General features: G+C 45.6%; 1 protein-coding gene across 3 annotated transcripts in view; it reads right to left on the bottom strand.

Annotated features, from left to right (window-relative positions):
• Positions 1-2196: 2196 nt before the first annotated feature.
• Positions 2197-18099, bottom strand: part of PTAFR (platelet activating factor receptor) — a 44955-nt gene continuing 29052 nt past the window's right edge. Inside the window, exon 2 of one of the 3 annotated variants that reach the window (XR_008616811.1) lies at positions 2197-3697. Coding sequence is in view for 2 of the 3 variants with exons in the window: in XM_007100902.4 (XP_007100964.2) it covers positions 10881-11912 (1032 nt within the window). In the remaining variant the exon portion in view is untranslated. Of the gene's footprint in view, positions 3698-7997; positions 11929-18099 lie in introns of those variants that run through there. The other 2 variants (XM_055083417.1, XM_007100902.4) reach the window with 2 other exon arrangements.

The following is an 18099-nucleotide window of genomic DNA, read 5'->3' as shown; positions in this document are numbered from 1 at the left end:
GGTCCTGGATCATCTTCACTATCATTATTCTGAATTCTTTTTCTGGAAGGTTGCCTATCTCCACTGCATTTAGTTGTTTTTCTGGGGTTTTACCTTGTTCCTTCATCTTGTACATAGCCGTCTGCCTTTTCATCCTGTCTATCTTTCTGTGAAAGTGGTTTTTGTTCCACAGCCTGCAGGATTGTAGTTCTTCTTCCTTCTGCTGTCTTCCCTCCAGTGGATGAGGCTATCTAAGAGGCTTATGCAAGTTTCCTGATGGGAGGGACTGGTGGTGGGTAGAGCTGGCTGTTGCTCTGGTGGGCAGAGCTCAGTAAAACTTAATCCGCTTGTCTGCTGATGGGGGGGCTGGGTTCCCTCCCTGTTGGTTGTTTGGCCTGAGGCAACCCAACACTGGAGCCTACCTGGGCTCTTTGCTGGGGCTAATGGCGGACTCTGGGAGGGCTAACACCAAGGAGTACTTCCCAGAACTTCTGCTGCCAGTGTCCTTGTCCCCATGGTGAGCCACAGCCACCGCCCGCCTCTGCAGGAGACCCTCTAACACTAGCAAGTAGGTCTGGTTCAGTCTCCCCTGGGGTCACTGCTCCTTCCCCTGGGTCCTTATGTGCACACTACTTTGTGTGTGCCCTCCACGTTTGGAGTCTCTGTTTCCCCCAGTCCTGTCGAAGTCCTGCAATCAAATCCCACTAGCCTTCAAAGTCTGATTCTCTAGGAATTCCTCCTCCCGTTTCCGGACCCCCAGATTGGGAACCTGATGTGGAGTTCAGAACCTTCACTCTAGTGGCTAACACCAAGGAGTACTTCCCAGAACTTCTGCTGCCAGTGTCCTTGTCCCCATGGTGAGCCACAGCCACCGCCCGCCTCTGCAGGAGACCCTCTAACACTAGCAAGTAGGTCTGGTTCAGTCTCCCCTGGGGTCACTGCTCCTTCCCCTGGGTCCTTATGTGCACACTACTTTGTGTGTGCCCTCCACGTTTGGAGTCTCTGTTTCCCCCAGTCCTGTCGAAGTCCTGCAATCAAATCCCACTAGCCTTCAAAGTCTGATTCTCTAGGAATTCCTCCTCCCGTCTCCGGACCCCCAGATTGGGAACCTGATGTGGAGTTCAGAACCTTCACTCTAGTGGGTGGACTTCTGTGGTATAAGTTTTCTCCAGTTTGTGAGTCACCCACCCAGCAGTTATGGGATTTGCTTTTACTGTGATTGCTTCCCTCTTACCATCTCATTGTGGTTTCTCCTTTGTCTTTGGATGTGGGATATCTTTTTTGGTGAGTTCCAGTGTCTTCCTGTCGATGATTGTCCAGCAGCTAGTTGTGATTCTAGTGTTCTCACAAGAGGGAGTAAGAGGACGTCCTTCTACTCCGCCATCTTGGCTCCTAATCTCGGCCTTTTTTTTTTTGCGGTACGCGGGCCTCTCACTGCTGTGGCCTCTCCCGTTGCGGAGCACAGGCTCCGGACACGCAGGCTCAGCGGCCATGGCTCACGGGTCCAGCCGCTCCGCGGCACGTGGGATCTTCCCAGACCAGGGCACAAACCCATGTCCCCTACATCGGCAGGCGGACTCTCAACCACTGCACCACCAGGGAAGCCCTCGGTCATTTTTTTAAAAATAACTTTTCTTTTTTTTCCTTTAATAAATTTATTTATTTATTTATTTTTGGTTGTGTTGGGTCTTTGTCACTGTGCGTGGGCTTTCTCTAGTTGCAGCGAGCGGGGGCTACTCTTCGTTGTGGTGCACGGGTTTCTCATTGTGGTGGCTTCTCTTGGTGCGGACCACAGGCTCTAGGCGTGTGGGCTTCAGTAGCTGTGGCACACAGGCTCAAGAGCGCAGGCTCAATAGTTGTGGTGCTCGGGCTTAGTTGCTCCGCGGCATGTGGGATCTTCCCGGACCAGGGATCGAACCCGTGTCCCCTGCATTGGTAGGCAGATTCTTAACCACTGTGCCACTAGGGAAGCCCTACTGTAGCCGTTTTTAAGTGTACAGTTTAGTGACACAGATTATTGTGCACCGATCACCACCATCCATCTCTAAAACTTTTTCATCTTCCCAAACTGAAACTCCAAAGCCATTAAACACTAACTCCCCATTCCCCTCTCCCCCACCCTTTGTAACCACCATTCTACTTTCTGTTTCTATGAATTTACTGCTCTAGACACCTCAGACAAGTGGAATCATACATTATATTTTTTTGACTGGCTTATTTCACTTATTGTAATGTCCTCAAGGTTCATCCACACTGTAGCATGTGTAAGAATTTCCTTCATTTTTTTTAAGGAATTTTCTCTTTTTTTTAAATTTTAATTTTATTTATTTATTTATGTTTGACTGCATTGGGTCTTCGTCGCTGCGTGCGGGCTCTCTCCAGTCACGGCGAGGGGGGCCACTCTTCATTGTGGTGCGCAGGCTTCTCATTGTGGTGGCCTCTCCCATTACAGAGCACAGGCTCTAGGCACGTGAGCTCAGCTGTAGTGGTTCATGGGCTCCAGAGCACAGGCTCAGCAGCTGTGGTGCATGGGCCCAGCTGCTCTGTGGCATTTGGGATCCTCCCGGACCAAGGCTCGAACCCATGTCACCTGCATTGGCAGGCAGACTCCCAACCACTGTGCGACGGGGGAAGCCCAAGAATTTCCTTCCTTTTACAGCTGAATAATATTCCATGGTATGTATACACCGCATTTCGTTTATCCATTCATCCCTCAGTGGACACTTGGGTAGCTTCCATCTTTGGCTATTTTAAATATTGCTGCTATGAACCTTGGTGTTAAAGTCCCTGCTTTCAGTTCTTTTGGATATATAACCAGAAGTGGAATTACAGGGTCATATGGTAATTCTGTGTTTACGTTTTTGAGGAACTACATGCTGTTTTCCACAGCAGCTGCACTGTTTTACATTCCAACCAGCAATGCGCAGGATTCCATTTCTCCACAGCGTTGCCAACTCTTGTTATCTTCTGTTTTCATCTCATCATGGTTTTGATTTGCATTTCCCTAGCGATTAGTGATAATGAGCATTTTTTCATGTGCTTGTTAGCCATCTGTATATCTTCTATGGAGAAATGTCTATTCAAGTCCTTTAACCCATTTCTTAAATGACTTGTCAGTTTTTTATTGTTGAGTTGTAGGAGCTCTTTATATATTCTGCATATAAATCTCTTATCAGGTATATGATTTGCAAATAATTTCTCCCATTCAATGGGTTGCCTTTTAACTCTGTTGATAGTGTCCTTTAATACCCCATCCTTTCTTTTAAGGAACTGATTCATCATTTCCTTCCCAAGGCCAAAATCCCCTGACTCACACATGTGGCAAGTCTTCTTAAAACACTCTCTGAATGTATTTTATTTTATTTTATTTTATTTATTTATTTATTTATTTATTTTTGGCTGCATTGGGTCTTCATTGCTGCATGTGGGCTTTCTCTAGTTGTGGTGAGCAGGGGCTACTCTTCGTTGCGGTGGGCGGACTTGTCACTATGGTGGCTTCTCTTGTTGTGGAGCACAAGCTCTAGGCACATGGGCTTCAGTAGTTGTGGCTCACGGGCTCTAGAGCACAGGCTCAGTAGTTGTGGTGCACTGACTTAGTTGCTCCGCAGCATGTGGGATCTTCCCGGACCAGAGCTCGAACCCATGTCCCCTGCATTGGCAGGTGGATTCATAACCACTGCACCACCAGGGAAGCTCTCTGAATGTATTTTAGAATGACCTGGGAAGTTAAATAAAAAGAAAGTCAGGCTAATCACACTATGTTCCTCTTGTTAAAAACGAAATTTAACTGAGTAGATTATAAAGATCTTATTGGCTTTATTCAATGATCCATGAATCAGGCAGCACCCCATCTAACAGACAGAAAGGAGCTGTACAAAAAGAAAGATTTTTATAGGCAGAAGGGAGCAGGGACAAGGAAGTTTTACTACAAAAAGCAGATTGTTTGTGGCAAGGTCACCTTCCTTTAGGGGCCAGGGAAGGCAAGGGTGTATCAGGCAGATGACCTCACTAGTGCTGTTTAGGTAATTTCAGATTGACTGGTTTAGGATTCCATTCCTGGGAGAGGCTGAAACTGCAATCAAGTTAGGTATTAAGTCTTGGTTTGGTGACTTGGGGTTTAGCATAAGTGACTCCATTTTGGGTCTGTTGTCTTGTTTTTAACACTCTTTTTAACAGTTTCACAATTCTAAGGAAAATTCATATGAATATGCAGTATGAACTTCATGAAAAGGTGTCAGGGAGGTGGGAGGAGATGGGGAGAGTGGAAAAGGAGGCTGCATGGAGAACAACACAATCTATCAGGACAGGGTGTAGTGTTTACTAAGTACTTATTCTGTGCCAGGCACTGTTCTAAGCAATTTTAAATCCTCAAAACCACCCTATTTTGTTGACAGTAAAATTATTCCCGTTTTACAGATGAAGAAACAGAGCCCCAAAGAGGTTAAATCACAGACTAGGTGGAGCCAGAAATTGAACCCTGGCCATGCAGACCCAGCGGCTACTTTACTGATCACAGTGTGATACTTTGTAGGCTTCCGAGTCGGAATTAATCTGCATTCAAATTCAAATGACTAACAAGAACATGATTACAAACCCATTAGTAATCTGAGAGAAATTCAAACTGAAAATAAGTGTTTACTTTACACTTACCAGCAGTTTGAAAGTTGGACAACATCAAGTGTGGGTGAAGATTTGGGGAAATAGAAACTCTCATGTAATTATGGGTGGGAGTATAGCCTGGTGCAGCCATTCCAGAAGAGATTCGGCAGCTCTTCACCCAGTTAAGTACGAGTGTAGCCTGGGACCTAGCACTGTCACCCCTGGGTATATATTCGGGGAAATTCTTACACTGGTCCATAGAGGAACACCTGGAAGGCTCTCCTCACAGCATCGTTTGTAGAAAATGGAGCTGAAGGAAATCTAAGTGTCCATTTCCAGGGGAATAGGTAAGTAAAATGTAGATGCACATTATGGAGGACAAGACAGATGTTTACATCAATGAACCAGATGTACACACTTCAACATGGTTACATCGTAAAAGCAATGCTGAGTGGGAAAAAAAATGAGAAACAGAATGAGGTCCATAGCCCAATTTACATAAATCATGCCTTTTATGTAAATTTTAAATGAATATGCATGAAAAATAACACTACATTTTCCAAGGATACATAAAAGTCAAAGATATGTATTGAACGTGCTAGAGCTACCATGGAGGATGGGACTGGAGAATGGTGATGAAGGAAAATAACATGCATTCAGATGGAAAAATGGATGAGAGAAGCGTCTTGCAAAATGAAGGTAAAAAAAGGATCTATGCATCTCAGTTCTACCAAGTTATTGCTATGTGACCTTGGATAAGTCATTTCCCTCCTTGATACTTGTTTTTCTTATCTGGAAAATAGGAAGATATGAGCCTTCACATCCTATGTCATGAAGGATGTCTGCAGAGGAAGTCAATGTGATAGAATGGAAAGTGCATGGCCCTTGGACATGACCCAGCTGATTGCTCTGTGGCCTTGGGGAAGCACTTCACTCTCTCAGCTTCTGTTTTAAATGAGGTGGTCTCAGGCCTCACTGAGAAGGGGACATTTGAGAAAGGTCTTGGAGGCGAGGGAGTGAGTCTTAGGGATATCTGGGGGGAAGAGTAATTCAGGCAGAGGAGAGAGTCAGTTCCAACCATAGGTAAGGACACGACGTTCCTTTCACAGTGCCTGCCACACGGTCTGTGCTCAGCAGCTGTTGACTATTCACTCACCCCTTCCCCTCCTCTTGCAGAAACGTCAGGATCCAGGTGACCTTCTAGCTTCAGTGACAATGACACTCTGGCTTCAGAAGCTCTTTGTAACACTGCGTTCACATATACTATCCACTGCAGGAGTGCCCTCTCTAACTGACCACAGGAGCCTCAGCCCGGAAAAAAGTCATTGCTGCTGGGGCTTCGGCCTGCATGGGGAGCTCAGGAACCCTCAGACAGCAAGGCGGAGCCTCACCAACTGCTGTTCCCCTCAGTAGACCCCTACCCCAGCACACATCAAAGCTAGGACAGTACCTAGAGGGGCTTGAGTGAGGGTACAGTCAAACAGGGAAAGGAAAGAAGGGAAGGGACACATATTTACTGAGGCAGATCTGGGTTTGAATATTATTCTGCTGCTTACTGGCTCATGTACACTTACAAATCACTGAAGCCCTCTAAGCCTCAATTCCCCCATCTGTAAAATGAGCATGAAAAATATCATTTCTGTACAGTAGTTGTGAGGACTCAGTGAGATAAGATTTGTGAAAGTGGCAAGCAAATATCTGGGGCTCACCAAAAAGTAGGCCCTTTCCTTCTGTACCAAGTACCTGGGAGGCATCCACTGCCTTATTCAGTCAGCTCAGTTCCTTATTTATTTTATTCATTTCTGTGGGGACTGAATCACCTAACTTTCAAGGAGGGTGTGAGGTTACAGTGAGGCAGTAGACAAAAACTCTGGTTAGCATAGTTACTGGACCAAAACGGGTACTCCATAGGTATTTGTTGGATACCTAGATGGACAGGTAGATGGATGGATGGATGGATGGATGGATGGATGGATGGATAGATGACTGGGTAGATGGGAGGATGGCTTCCTGATAGGATATCAGGGAAAACATGATTTGTATTACAGAAATACCAAGTCTGCACAAAAACAAAGTGTTTTAACAAGAGGGTTTTATTATATCTGTTTGTGGCCGCAGGTCTTAAGCACGGATATAACATAGATGAGCAAAAATAGGCATAAATGTGCCCATTTCTAGTCAGCTGTGACCTACACTTACCACTCTTGTGTCTACGATTCATCTGGATGAGGTAAGGGGCCAGGTCTTGCCTGAGCCAATGTTCTCTAAGTGAGATCACTGGTCTTTCCCCTGGGGTCAAGGCTGAGATCAGGGGAAAATGCAGGGTGAGGACTTCGTGATGTCCAACATGGGTTGGAAATCCTGATTGGTGATGTTTCATTAAAAGAATTATGACTCAGCTTTTCCGGTGATCCAGTCACCATTGCAAGAAGGGAGAGACACAAGTGCATTCCACGTTATGTAACTTCTGCAATCACATGGCCCCGCTGCGCCCCATGTTCCTCTTAGTAAGATGAAGGAATTGGACCCTACCAGCTTCAAAATGTTCTGATTCTCTGAAAATCCCTGACATCTTTTTTAAAATATGGATGTAGAACTCTGGAAAAATATATATTAAATTTCTTCCTTGTCTGTCTGTAGAGAGTCTTCTTAAACCCTTTCACAATAAGTGCATGTATATGTCAATGTGTGCTTATGCTACACCCTGGGGAAGCAGGAAGCTTTGGAGATAGACAGCTCATTTCTAGGCGTCACATGAGAAATGCGGCTACACTGATGATTATGATTCAGTTCCTGCAACTATACTTCGATTAAAACAAAGAAAGATTCAGTTCCTGCACCCAGGGTAGGAAAGAATACATTGAAATGGACAAACTTCAATAGTTATTAAGGTATAAAAAAGTTGCACCCTCCCAGACCTAAAATGCTGCTAGGTCAATTAACCTGTCTAGAGGAATTCAGGAAGGCTGCCTCGAAGATGTGTTCTGGGCTAGGTCAAAAAGAAGAGAAAGCATCTGAGAAGGTCACAACCAGGCAGAGGTCACAGGGGCAGTAAAGGTGGTTGTATTCCGAGTGGTGAGGCAATCATCAGAGCCATAGCATGAGCTACAACCTAAAATACTCTGCCACCTCCCCTGGGCTTGGATGGGAGTGAGACCCTGGCTTGTGTGTTGGAGCAACATTCTGAGAGAAGCAAGGGGACAATCACAAGATACCATCTCGGAACTGCCTGTCTCTTTATTGAGCACTTACTGAATGCAGACCCCGTGCACTTTATATACGTAACAGCCATGTTTCCTAAAATGTGCTGTGCAACTTGTGGTGCATATGAGGTGACTGTAGACAGGACACCAAGAACATTTTGATATTCTTTTTTTCTTTTTTTTTTAATAAATTTTTTAATTTTATTTTTGGCTGCGTTGGGTCTTCGTTGCTGCATGCGGGCTTTCTCTAGTTGCGGCGAGCCGAGGTTACTCTTTGTTGTGGTGCACGGGCTTCTCATTGCAGTGGTTTCTCTTGTTGTGAAGCATGGGTTCTAGGTGCGCGGGCTTCAGTAACTGTGGCTCGTGGGCTCAGTAGTTGTGGCACACAGGCTCTAGAGCGCAGGCTCAGTAGTTGTGACGCGTGGGCTTAGTTGCTCTGCGGCATGTGAGATCTTCCCGGACCAGGGATTGAACCCGTGTCACCTGCACTGGCAGGCGGATTCCTAACCACTGCGCCACCAGGGAAGTCCCTTGATTTTAATATTTCTGTTTTGTGTTTATGTTTACCTTCTATGTGTGGCAGGTGGCATTTGTTTTCATTTACAATTTAGTTCTAAAGCATTCTTTTAAACAGGTGAAAGTTTTAAAAAGTGACTCGATTTAGAGAAATATATTTCTTGAGTAAACATACAGATGGTACATGGATATTGCAAAATTTACGAGGGGAGTACACAAACGGCTGAAATTCAAGAAACACTGTGCTTTAGCATGCAAGCATTTATCTCATTCAGAACTCTTTTGGTTGCAAGTAACAGATAATCACTCAAATCAGCTTAAGCAAAATAAGAATGTATCCTAAAAGGGAATCTCACAAGGACCCAAAGGAAGCAGCGCAGATGTTGAGCTTCGAGAAGGGCTGCGCCTGGAGGAAGGGAGCCAGCAGGCCCCTGGAAGCACTGCCCCTCCTCTCTCCAGGCCCCTGCGGTACCCCCGATCTCTGCTTTGCTCTGCATATCTCTGTCTTCTCTCTGAGCAGAGCTGTTTTCTCTACTACATTCATGCAGGTGCCTCCCTCAACCCTGGCCCGCTGGCCACACACACACACACCTCACACTCACACACACGCGCACACACCTCACATACATACACACGCGCACACACACCTCACATACACACCTCACACACACACGCACACACACACCTCACGCACACAGACACACGCGCACACACACACCTCACACAGAGACATGCAGACACACACCTCACACACACACACTCACACATACACGCACACACACCTCACACACATGCGCACACACCTCACACACATACACACGCAGACACCTCACACACACGCCTCACACACAGACATGCAGACACACACACCTCACACACACACGCAGACGCACGCACACACAGCTCCAGAGTTTAAATGTGTTCCAGTAAGTGGCCTACAGAGCCTGAAAGAGCATCCCTGAATCTTGCTGCTTATTCCCAAGCAAGAACCTGACTGGCCCCACTAGAGGCAGACGCTCACCTCTCATCCCTTCAGCTCCTATTGGAGGGTTAGGGGGAACAAATTCTCAGAAGACGGGGGAATCTGAGATGAGCAGTCAGCCTGACCAGGAGGTATCAGCTCCTCATAACTCTATGAAGTAGGACATTCAGTTCACCGGCCCTGAGCAGGAAGTGACAAAGCCACAGCTTGACCCTGGGTCTGTGTGACACCGAAGTTCTAGTCCACTTCACTCTCCACCTAGTCACCACCTGCTAAGTCCAGCCCACAACTGCCATCCCAGACCCAAGCAGGTCTCTGGCCCATTGGGAGGCATTTATCAAAATCAGCCCAGTATGTGGGAAACGAGGATCCCAGCTTTGTGGGGTCACTGGCTGGAAAGGAAGACAATTTCTGGAAACCAGGGAAGGCTCCTCCAAGCCCCTGGGTCTGAAGCTGTCAGGTTCACACTGCAGGTGCTCAGGGTGCGAGAGGAGGCTCAGGCATCTAGAACTCCTCAAGAGAAGTTTTCACCTCTCTTCTGCACCCAGAACTCAAAGTGCCTGCCTGCCCTTGGGATTCTAGTTGCTCTTCTCAGCTCGTGGCAGCTAAGTCAGAGAGGCCTCCCAGAAGGTGAGGTGGGGAGGGGAGCTGACGGGCTCCTTCCGCTCTGGAGGCCTTCCTGCAGGCACTTCTCAGCCTAACTGTCCTTTCCCATGGAAGCCTCTGGGCATCGCAGTGGCCTGGAGGGCCCCAATTTGGCTTTGAGGGGACTTTGCCCACCCACAGTGGGTGGCTGTCTTGCAGGAGTTACTTCATCGGGGTCCCTTGTTGAGACAGAAAGTGGATGTGGGTGTTGTGTCTCTCCCGTTGCCCCAGAGCTGCCCCAGGCCTGAGGTGAGGCCTGTGCGGGAACATACATCTGCCCCAGGAGACAGGCTCCCCATCCTAGCTTTCGGTCTATGCATGTTTTATCTTCTCTGGTCACCACTCAGTACAGGTTGTTGCATGACTCGGGAGTAGGGTCCACCAAGCCACTTCCCCTGAGAAGTGTCACAAAGACCTTGTGCCTTTAGGTAGAGACTGGGTGGCACCATCCTAGCTCAAAAGTCTATCCCAAAGATGGTGCCACACAGCGAGGGGAGCATCCCTTTTCCAAAACCCCTTCTCTGACTTTTTAGTGATAAAGGGAGTGGTTGCCCAAAACTTTAGGACTTACTCATTTGGGACTGCTGTCCTGGTAGGGTGAACTGGGTGGCTCAGTGTCAACCCCCAAGGACTGCCCCTGGCCCTGACATTCCTTCCAGAGCTATCAGACTCAGGCGCTCGGGATGAGGTTACCAACCAAGGTTATTATGGCATGTGCCCAAAGGTGGCTGAAAGGGCTCATTCAAGTTCTGGATTTCCCAGCAGTCTGGCTCTGCCAGCATCGACACCTTGGTGAGGTAGCCTCCATACCTAATGGGCCACCAGTGCCCAGGGAGGAGAGGCCAGGGCCACATCAGACACCCCTTCTTCCCCCAGGTCACTCCATGATGTCCACGGAGGATAAGCCTCTGGGCTCCAACAATCCGGGACTAATCTTTGAGGGAATTGACAGGGACCTATTTGAGCGGCATGACCACTTCGGTGCCTGTCTCCGTGGTGACCCGGGAGCATTTCTGGCTGCTGCGCATACTGTTGAACTTCTCCATGAGGTGCTTATGGAACTTCTTGGTAAGGAAACAGTAGATGATGGGGTCTAAGACACAGTTGGTACTAAGGAGGCAGAGAGTGACCTGATGTGCATCATTAATAGCCTGGTGGAAGTTGCTGTTCTGGAAGCCCAGCTCAGCCAGGGTCCAGGGCAGCTGTACTATGTGGTGGGGCACAAAGCAGATGATGAACACAGCCAGGACCGTGCAGACCATCCAGAGTGCCCGGCACTTGACCTCTGTGTTGCGCTGCATCTGCACCGGCTGTGTGAGCAGCGTGACGATGATGACCAGGTTGCAAACGAGGATGATGAGGAAGACAAGGAAGAAGCTGAACACGAGGAAGATGTGGATGATGAGGACTGGGATGCTGCCCTTATTGTAGTTCTCAAAGCAGCGTGTGATGTTGCCTGAGCCAGCCTTGTTGGGCACTGTGTTGGTGGAGTCCAGGAAGAAGAAGTAGGATGCAGCGGCCACAATGGCCAACCAGATGATCAAGGACAAAATGATGCCACGCTTGCGGGTGGTGACCTGAGCGGTCTTGATGGGCTGTGTTACAGCCTGGTAGCGGTTATAAGTGATGACAGCCAAAAAGGCCACTGAGCAGTATGTGTTAATGAAGAAGAAGCAGCCAGCCAGGTTGCACAGGAATTCAGGAAGAATCCAGTTGCCCTTGTTGTAGTAGTAGATGATCCACAGGGGCAGGGTGACCAGGAAGAGCAGGTCAGCCATGGTGAGGTTCACCATGAAGATCTTTATCTCATTGAATTTCTTGGAAGGGTACAGGCGGGCAAAGACCCACAGCACATAGCTGTTGGCGAGGACCCCCAACACAAAGATGACGCTGTAAAAAATTGGGAAGAGGGTGTATCGGAACTCAGAATCCACACGAGAGGAATAATTTGCCTCCATCACTGTGGGCTGGAATGAGCAGCTGGTCATAGGATCCTACCTATGCCTGGAAGACCACACAGAAATTCTGGTTAATGAAGGGCTAACAAGGGACTATCTTATTTACTCAGTTCCAAGACTCCCATTTTGCACATTTTAAACACTCTAAAACTGATGGCATTTTCCAATTAATTGGCAATTCTTTTCTTCCTACATAAAATAATGGTGTGTTTTTTAAATGAATGGCCTCTGACATTCAATAAAATCAGTGGCAGTTCAGTTTCTTTTCTCTTGTTCCATTTTAAAATATACTTTTTTATTCTTCAGCTTGTTTGGACTTAGAGTTTTAGATAATCTATCCCTGGTGATGAAACAGATGGAAATTGAAATTTTTTAAAAAATTTAAATTCTACGGTTTTTAATTTCCGACAAAATTTGAATATTTTTCTATTGATGAAATTTGAGATAAAAATTTTGATGGTAAAATGTCTTATGTTAAAAAATAATTCACGTGCCCATACAAAATCTAGAAAATACACAGATGTATATTAGAGTCACGCAGAGAATGAAATAGTAGCTATATATTAGAAAGAATGAGTTAGATCTGATTGTACTGCCATGTAAAGTTGTCCCTGGATAATATTGTTAAGTAAAACAAAACAAAACAAAAAAGTTGGTATGACCCCGTTATGTACTTGTATATGATATAGAAAATGATCTAGAAGGATACCCCTCAAAGCGATGACAGTGGTGAAACCTCTGGGAAGGTGAGGTGGACTTGGTGGGAAGTATAATTACTTTACATTTTTTTTTTGTTTGGTTAAACTTTTTAGGAGTGTGCATTGCTTTAGTAATTGAAAATTTTTAAGTATAATTTTAAAAGAAAAGTGTACAGTGGAGAAGCCCAATAGACAATACTTTAACCAAGTAAAAAAGAGTAGCATCCTCATTAGTAAGACATGTCAACATCATGTACCCCTGGTACGATGTACTGACCAGGACACAACACCACTTCTGTGGTATTCTTGCCAAAAATGCATAATCTCAATTTAGCCATGAGAAAACATCAGACAAAGCCAAATTGTGCAACATTCTACAAAAATGACTGATCAATAGTGTCAATGTCACAAAAGACAAGGAAAGACTGAGGAACTATCATAGATCAGAGGATATAAAGGAGACATGGGACAACTAAGTGCAAAGTGGGATCCTGGATTGTACCCGGGAACAGAAATATTGTTAGGGGAAAACTGGTGAAGTTCAAATAAGGTCTATAATTTAGATAATACTGTAACCATGTTCTACTATTTTGCAACTTTTTTGAAGGCCTAAAATTATTTCAAAACAAAAAGGTGTATGTTTGTTTAAGTACGGTTGACCCTTGAACAACACAGGTTTGAACTGTGTGGGTCCACTTACACATGGATTTTTTTTTTATTAATACAATACAATACAATTAATACAATACAATACAAAAATACAATACTACACGATCCATGGTTGGATGAATCCACAAATACGGAACCCCACAGAAGGAGAGCCAACTGTAAAGTTATAAGAAGATTTTCAACTGCGGGGAGGGTGGCGCCCCTAATTCCTGTGTTGTTCAAGATTCAACTATATATGAAAGAAGATTAAAAGTAGCCATAATCGCACTACCCAAAGTCTGGTTCATTTTCAACAGTTCTTTGTCCCCATCCACTGTCCAGAAAAACCAGTTCCTCCCTCCCCTCTTCTGCCTCCCACTATGTTGCCATCACGTGAGCCTGGAAGCCCCTCTTATGTTTGTGTTGCAGCTGAGGGGGATGGGATGGCAAGAGACTCGGGATTAAGCAAGGCCCAAGGCTCATCATATATCATAGTAGAGTGAAAAGAGCAGGGACTAGGCAGTGAGAAGCAAGGAAGACAATTAACACTTAAGAGCACCTCTTTTGGAGCCAGGCACCCTGCTCAGTGCTTCCACACGCACTACCTCCTTTGAGTCTCGCAAAAGCCCTTTGAGATAGGAAGTAAGACCCCCATTTTACAGAATAGGAAATGGAGTATAGGGTGGTTATGTGACTTGTCCAAGGTCACACAGCATTAAGGGATGGAGCCAGGATCTCAAATCTAGCTCTGTCTTCATTTGTTCATTCACACATTCAACCAAAAGTATTTCTGAGCACCAACTGCGTGTCAGGCTCACTGCCAAACACAGGAGAGGCAGGGTAAAATAAACATGATCGACAGGACCCTGCCTTCAGGGAGCTTAGAGTCTCGTGGGGGCGATAGACAAAAGCAGTGTCAACAAACATAGCTGCCATACGAAGAAAATAGGCTGCTGACATGGGGAAGAAGACAGAGATCTACTTTTGTTAATATAAATTTATTTATTTATTTATTATTTATTTTTGGCTGCGTTGGGTCTTTGTTGCTGCACACAGGCTTTCTCTAGTTGTGGCGAGCGGGGGCGACTCTTCTTTGCAGTGAGCGGGCTTCTCATTGCAGTGGCTTCTCTTGCTGTGGAGTACGGGCTCTAGGCACGTGGGCTTCAGTAGTTGCAGCACATGGGCTCTCGAGCGCAAGCTCAGTAGTTGTGGCGCATGGGCTTAGTTGCTTTGTGGCTTGTGGGATTTTCCCCAACCAGGGATCAAACCCGTGTCCCCTGCATTGGCAGACGGATTCTTAACCACTGCGCCACCAGGGAAGTCCCAAGATATCTACTTTGAAAGGAGGTGACATTTCCATTGAGGCCTGAAAGAAGAGCCTAGGAAGAGAGTTCCAGCCAGAGGGATCTGCATGAGTCTAGCACTGCAGCAGGAAAGAGATTGGTAGGTTCCAGCAACTGGAAAAAAGGCCACCTGAGGGCCCTTGCCCTGACCTCTGGCTGTCACTCCACCCTCATCTCATGCCACCTTCTCACCAGGCCCCAGCCAAAATGGACTTCCCAGGTGGGTCTTCAAACCCACCCAGAACTCTCCTGCTTCAGCCTGCACACAGCCATGCCACTGCCTTGAACATGCTTCCCTATCCACACCCCACTGCCACCTGGCCAACTCCAACTCACGTTTCAGACCTCAGCTGAATTTCCCTTCTTCAGGGAGGTCTTCAATGACCTCCGGGTCAGGTCAGGTCCCATCTCAAAGCTCCCTGTACTTCTTCTTAAATCTTAGCACAATTGTCATCATATTCATGTTTGTATGATTGTTTCGCACTCTCCCACTTGACTGTGAGCACCGGCAGATCAATGACCTTGTCTGCCTAATCAACACTATTCCCAGCACCATGAATCAATAAATAAAAGGAATGGGTAATAAGCCTTGTTAATTACACCCACCCCTTAGGGAGCCCCAGAGCAGTGGAAACACTTGAAGAAGTCTATAGATACCTACAGGTGAGTTTAAAGAAACCACTGGCTGTAATAAGAATTTTTCTCTTGATTGAGAAAAATTTTGTTCTTTGTTCTGTTTAGTATATGGTGGTGGTTTGTCTATGTTAATTAAATAAATGTAGGTTCCATTATTCCAAGAAATCATTGCGGTTCCTTTAAAAACAAAAAACTCACCCTCAAGTCGCATTGTGAATTACATAGTTGATTTGAATTACATACTTTTATTCTGCTTCCTCAGCAGCAAACTGCTAGCTTCTACTCAGCTGGGATCTTTTGCACTCCTAAAGGTGACCTGCCATCTGATTCCAAAGGTGTAAGACAATAACTCTCAAAGGGTGGTCCATGTAAACAAAGGATGAGAGAGGAGGTCAATCTCTGAAAACTTTCAGGGAATCCATGAGGTCAAAATGATCATCATAGGGCTTCCCTGGTGGCGCAGTGGTTGAGAGTCCGCCTGCCGATGCAAGGGACACGAGTTCGTGCCCCGGTCCGCGAAGATCCCACATGCCGCGGAGCGGCTGGGCCCGTGAGCCATGGCCGCTGAGCCTGCGCGTCCGGAGCCTGCGCTCCGCAATGGGAGAGGCCACAACAGTGAGAGGACCGCGTACCGCAAAAAAAAAAAAAAAAAAAGATCATCATAATACCAAGACATTATTTGTCTTTTTCACTGAGCTGACTGACATTTGTGCTGACAGTACAAAAGGGTGAGCAAAACTGCTGGTTCCTTAGCACCAGTCAAGGCAGGGACACCAAACTATCATAGGAGTCATATCCTTCACAGCTATGCATTCAGCGTTAAAAAAAAAAAAAAAAAAAAAAAAAAAAAAAGCCAATTTCACTTTATTTTTTTATTATATTTTTTTTTTACAAATTTTTAAATTCTTATTTATTTTTGGCTGCATTAGGTCTTTGTTGCGGCACACAGGCTTTCTCTAGTTGTGGCAAGCAGGGGCTACTCTTTGTTGCAGTGAGCGGGCTTCTCATTGTGGTGGCTTCTCTTGTTGTGGAGCACGGGCTCTAGGCATGCGGGCTTCAGTAGTTGTAGCACATGGGCTCAGTAGTTGGTGGCTTCTCTTGTTGTGGAGCACGGGCTCTAGGCATGCGGGCTTCAGTAGTTGTAGCACATGGGCTCAGTAGTTGCAGCCCAAGGGCTCTTCCCGGACCAGGGCTCGAACCCGTGTTCCCTGCATTGGCAGGCAGATTCTTAACCACTGCGCCACCAGGGAAGCCCAGTACACATCCTTTTAACAATCTGTGTATCGGAATGGGAAATACACATGAAACATCTCTGCTGCAAACTGGAGTAGAGTGGTTGTCTTCAGAAAAAGAACCAATGCCATTGAGTTATGAGCTGAGCTGTTTTTTGGATCATCATTATCACTTGAAAAAATGACTGGCAAACTATGGCTTTTCAGAGACTTGGGTATCTGGCAGACTTTTTCTCAGAAAGTTACTATATAAATAAAGTGATCCTGCCACTTCAAGGAAAACCAATGATGGGTTTTTGCTGCCATGATTAAAATTTGAACTTTCAAGAAAAGATTAAAATTTTTGGAAAATCTGTATCTGCCAGCATGAGCTTGACAGCTTTCCGATATTCAAAGAATTTTCTGATGAGATTGGTAGTGATGTTAATTAATACAATTTTTTGATATCTTATAATGAAAGGTCAATATCTGGAAGGCCTGTATATCTCAGTGAACCAATATTTTCCAGATGAGGAGAGCATGATGTTTCAAAATTACATAGAGGTAAAAGATTCAAAGGGCAAGATAGACCAATACATTGCCTTGTTCACGGATGACAAAAAGTTTGTTGATATGATTCAGCATACATTGCAACTAACTTTTAAGAAACTACCATTTGTGGAGTTCTGATGTAGAATCAAAGAAGAGTATCACCAATTATCTGAAAAAGCCATTAAAATATTCCTCCCTTTACAAACACACATACATCTGTGTGAGGGCAGATTTTCTTCATATACTTTAACCAAAACAACATAATCACAATAGACTGAGTGCGGAAGTGACTATGAGAATCCAGCTGTCTTCTATTAAACCCAACATTAAAGAGATTGGCAAAAAAAAATTGTAAATCAGTGTTACTCTTCTCCCTAAATTGTTTATGTTTTGAAAACTTTAGTTATTTTCCACTAAAAACATTATTTATGTTAACATGAAATGAGTTTATTATTGGTTTTTACATTTAAAAACAAAAATTTTTAGAACGTCTTAGTTTTAATTTTGAAGAGGGTAAATATTGGTAGGTATACCCATGTAAACAAAAGTTCTCTGGGGCCCTCAATAATTTTTAAGAATATAAAGAGATCCTGAGATCAGAAAATTTGAAAGTCAATGCTCCACAGTCTCAGTTCACCACCCTGCCCCGTCCCCCCATTTCCTTTGAGCCTAAGATGCCCATTCATCTGGGACTGGCCTTGTTTCTTTTTCCTGCTGGACCCTCGTGCCTTAGGGTACCCTGTTCCTGGGGCCTGAGAGGCGGGGGTGGGGAGCAGCCCACAGCTGGGAGGTGTGTGGTGCTCACTCTGGGTCTTTGAGGAAGTCACATCCCTATCCACCCCCAACGCCCTATCCCCACCCCTAAGTAAGTCCTGTCCTCTTCTTGGGTTTAGGCTCCAGCACAGTGGAGCAGGGACAACTGTCCTCCAGAAACTATCCTTCTCCAGGCAAAGGACTCCACTCAAGACATCCTCCTGGGCCCTGCCCCTTATGCCAACCCTGCCCAGGCCTGTTGAAAAAGTCTTCCCATGAGGATCAGGAATTTTTTTTTTTTTTTTTTTTTTTTTTTTTTTTTTTTTTTTTTTTTGTGTTATGCGGGCCACGGGCTCCGCGCCCGCGGGCTCAGCGG

Source organism: Physeter macrocephalus, chromosome 3, assembly GCF_002837175.3.
Source record: "Physeter macrocephalus isolate SW-GA chromosome 3, ASM283717v5, whole genome shotgun sequence".
In the NCBI taxonomy this organism is placed as follows: Eukaryota; Metazoa; Chordata; class Mammalia; order Artiodactyla; family Physeteridae; genus Physeter; species Physeter macrocephalus.
The sequence above is the reverse complement of the archived record's forward strand: the minus strand, read 5'-3'. Positions and strand labels throughout refer to the sequence as shown.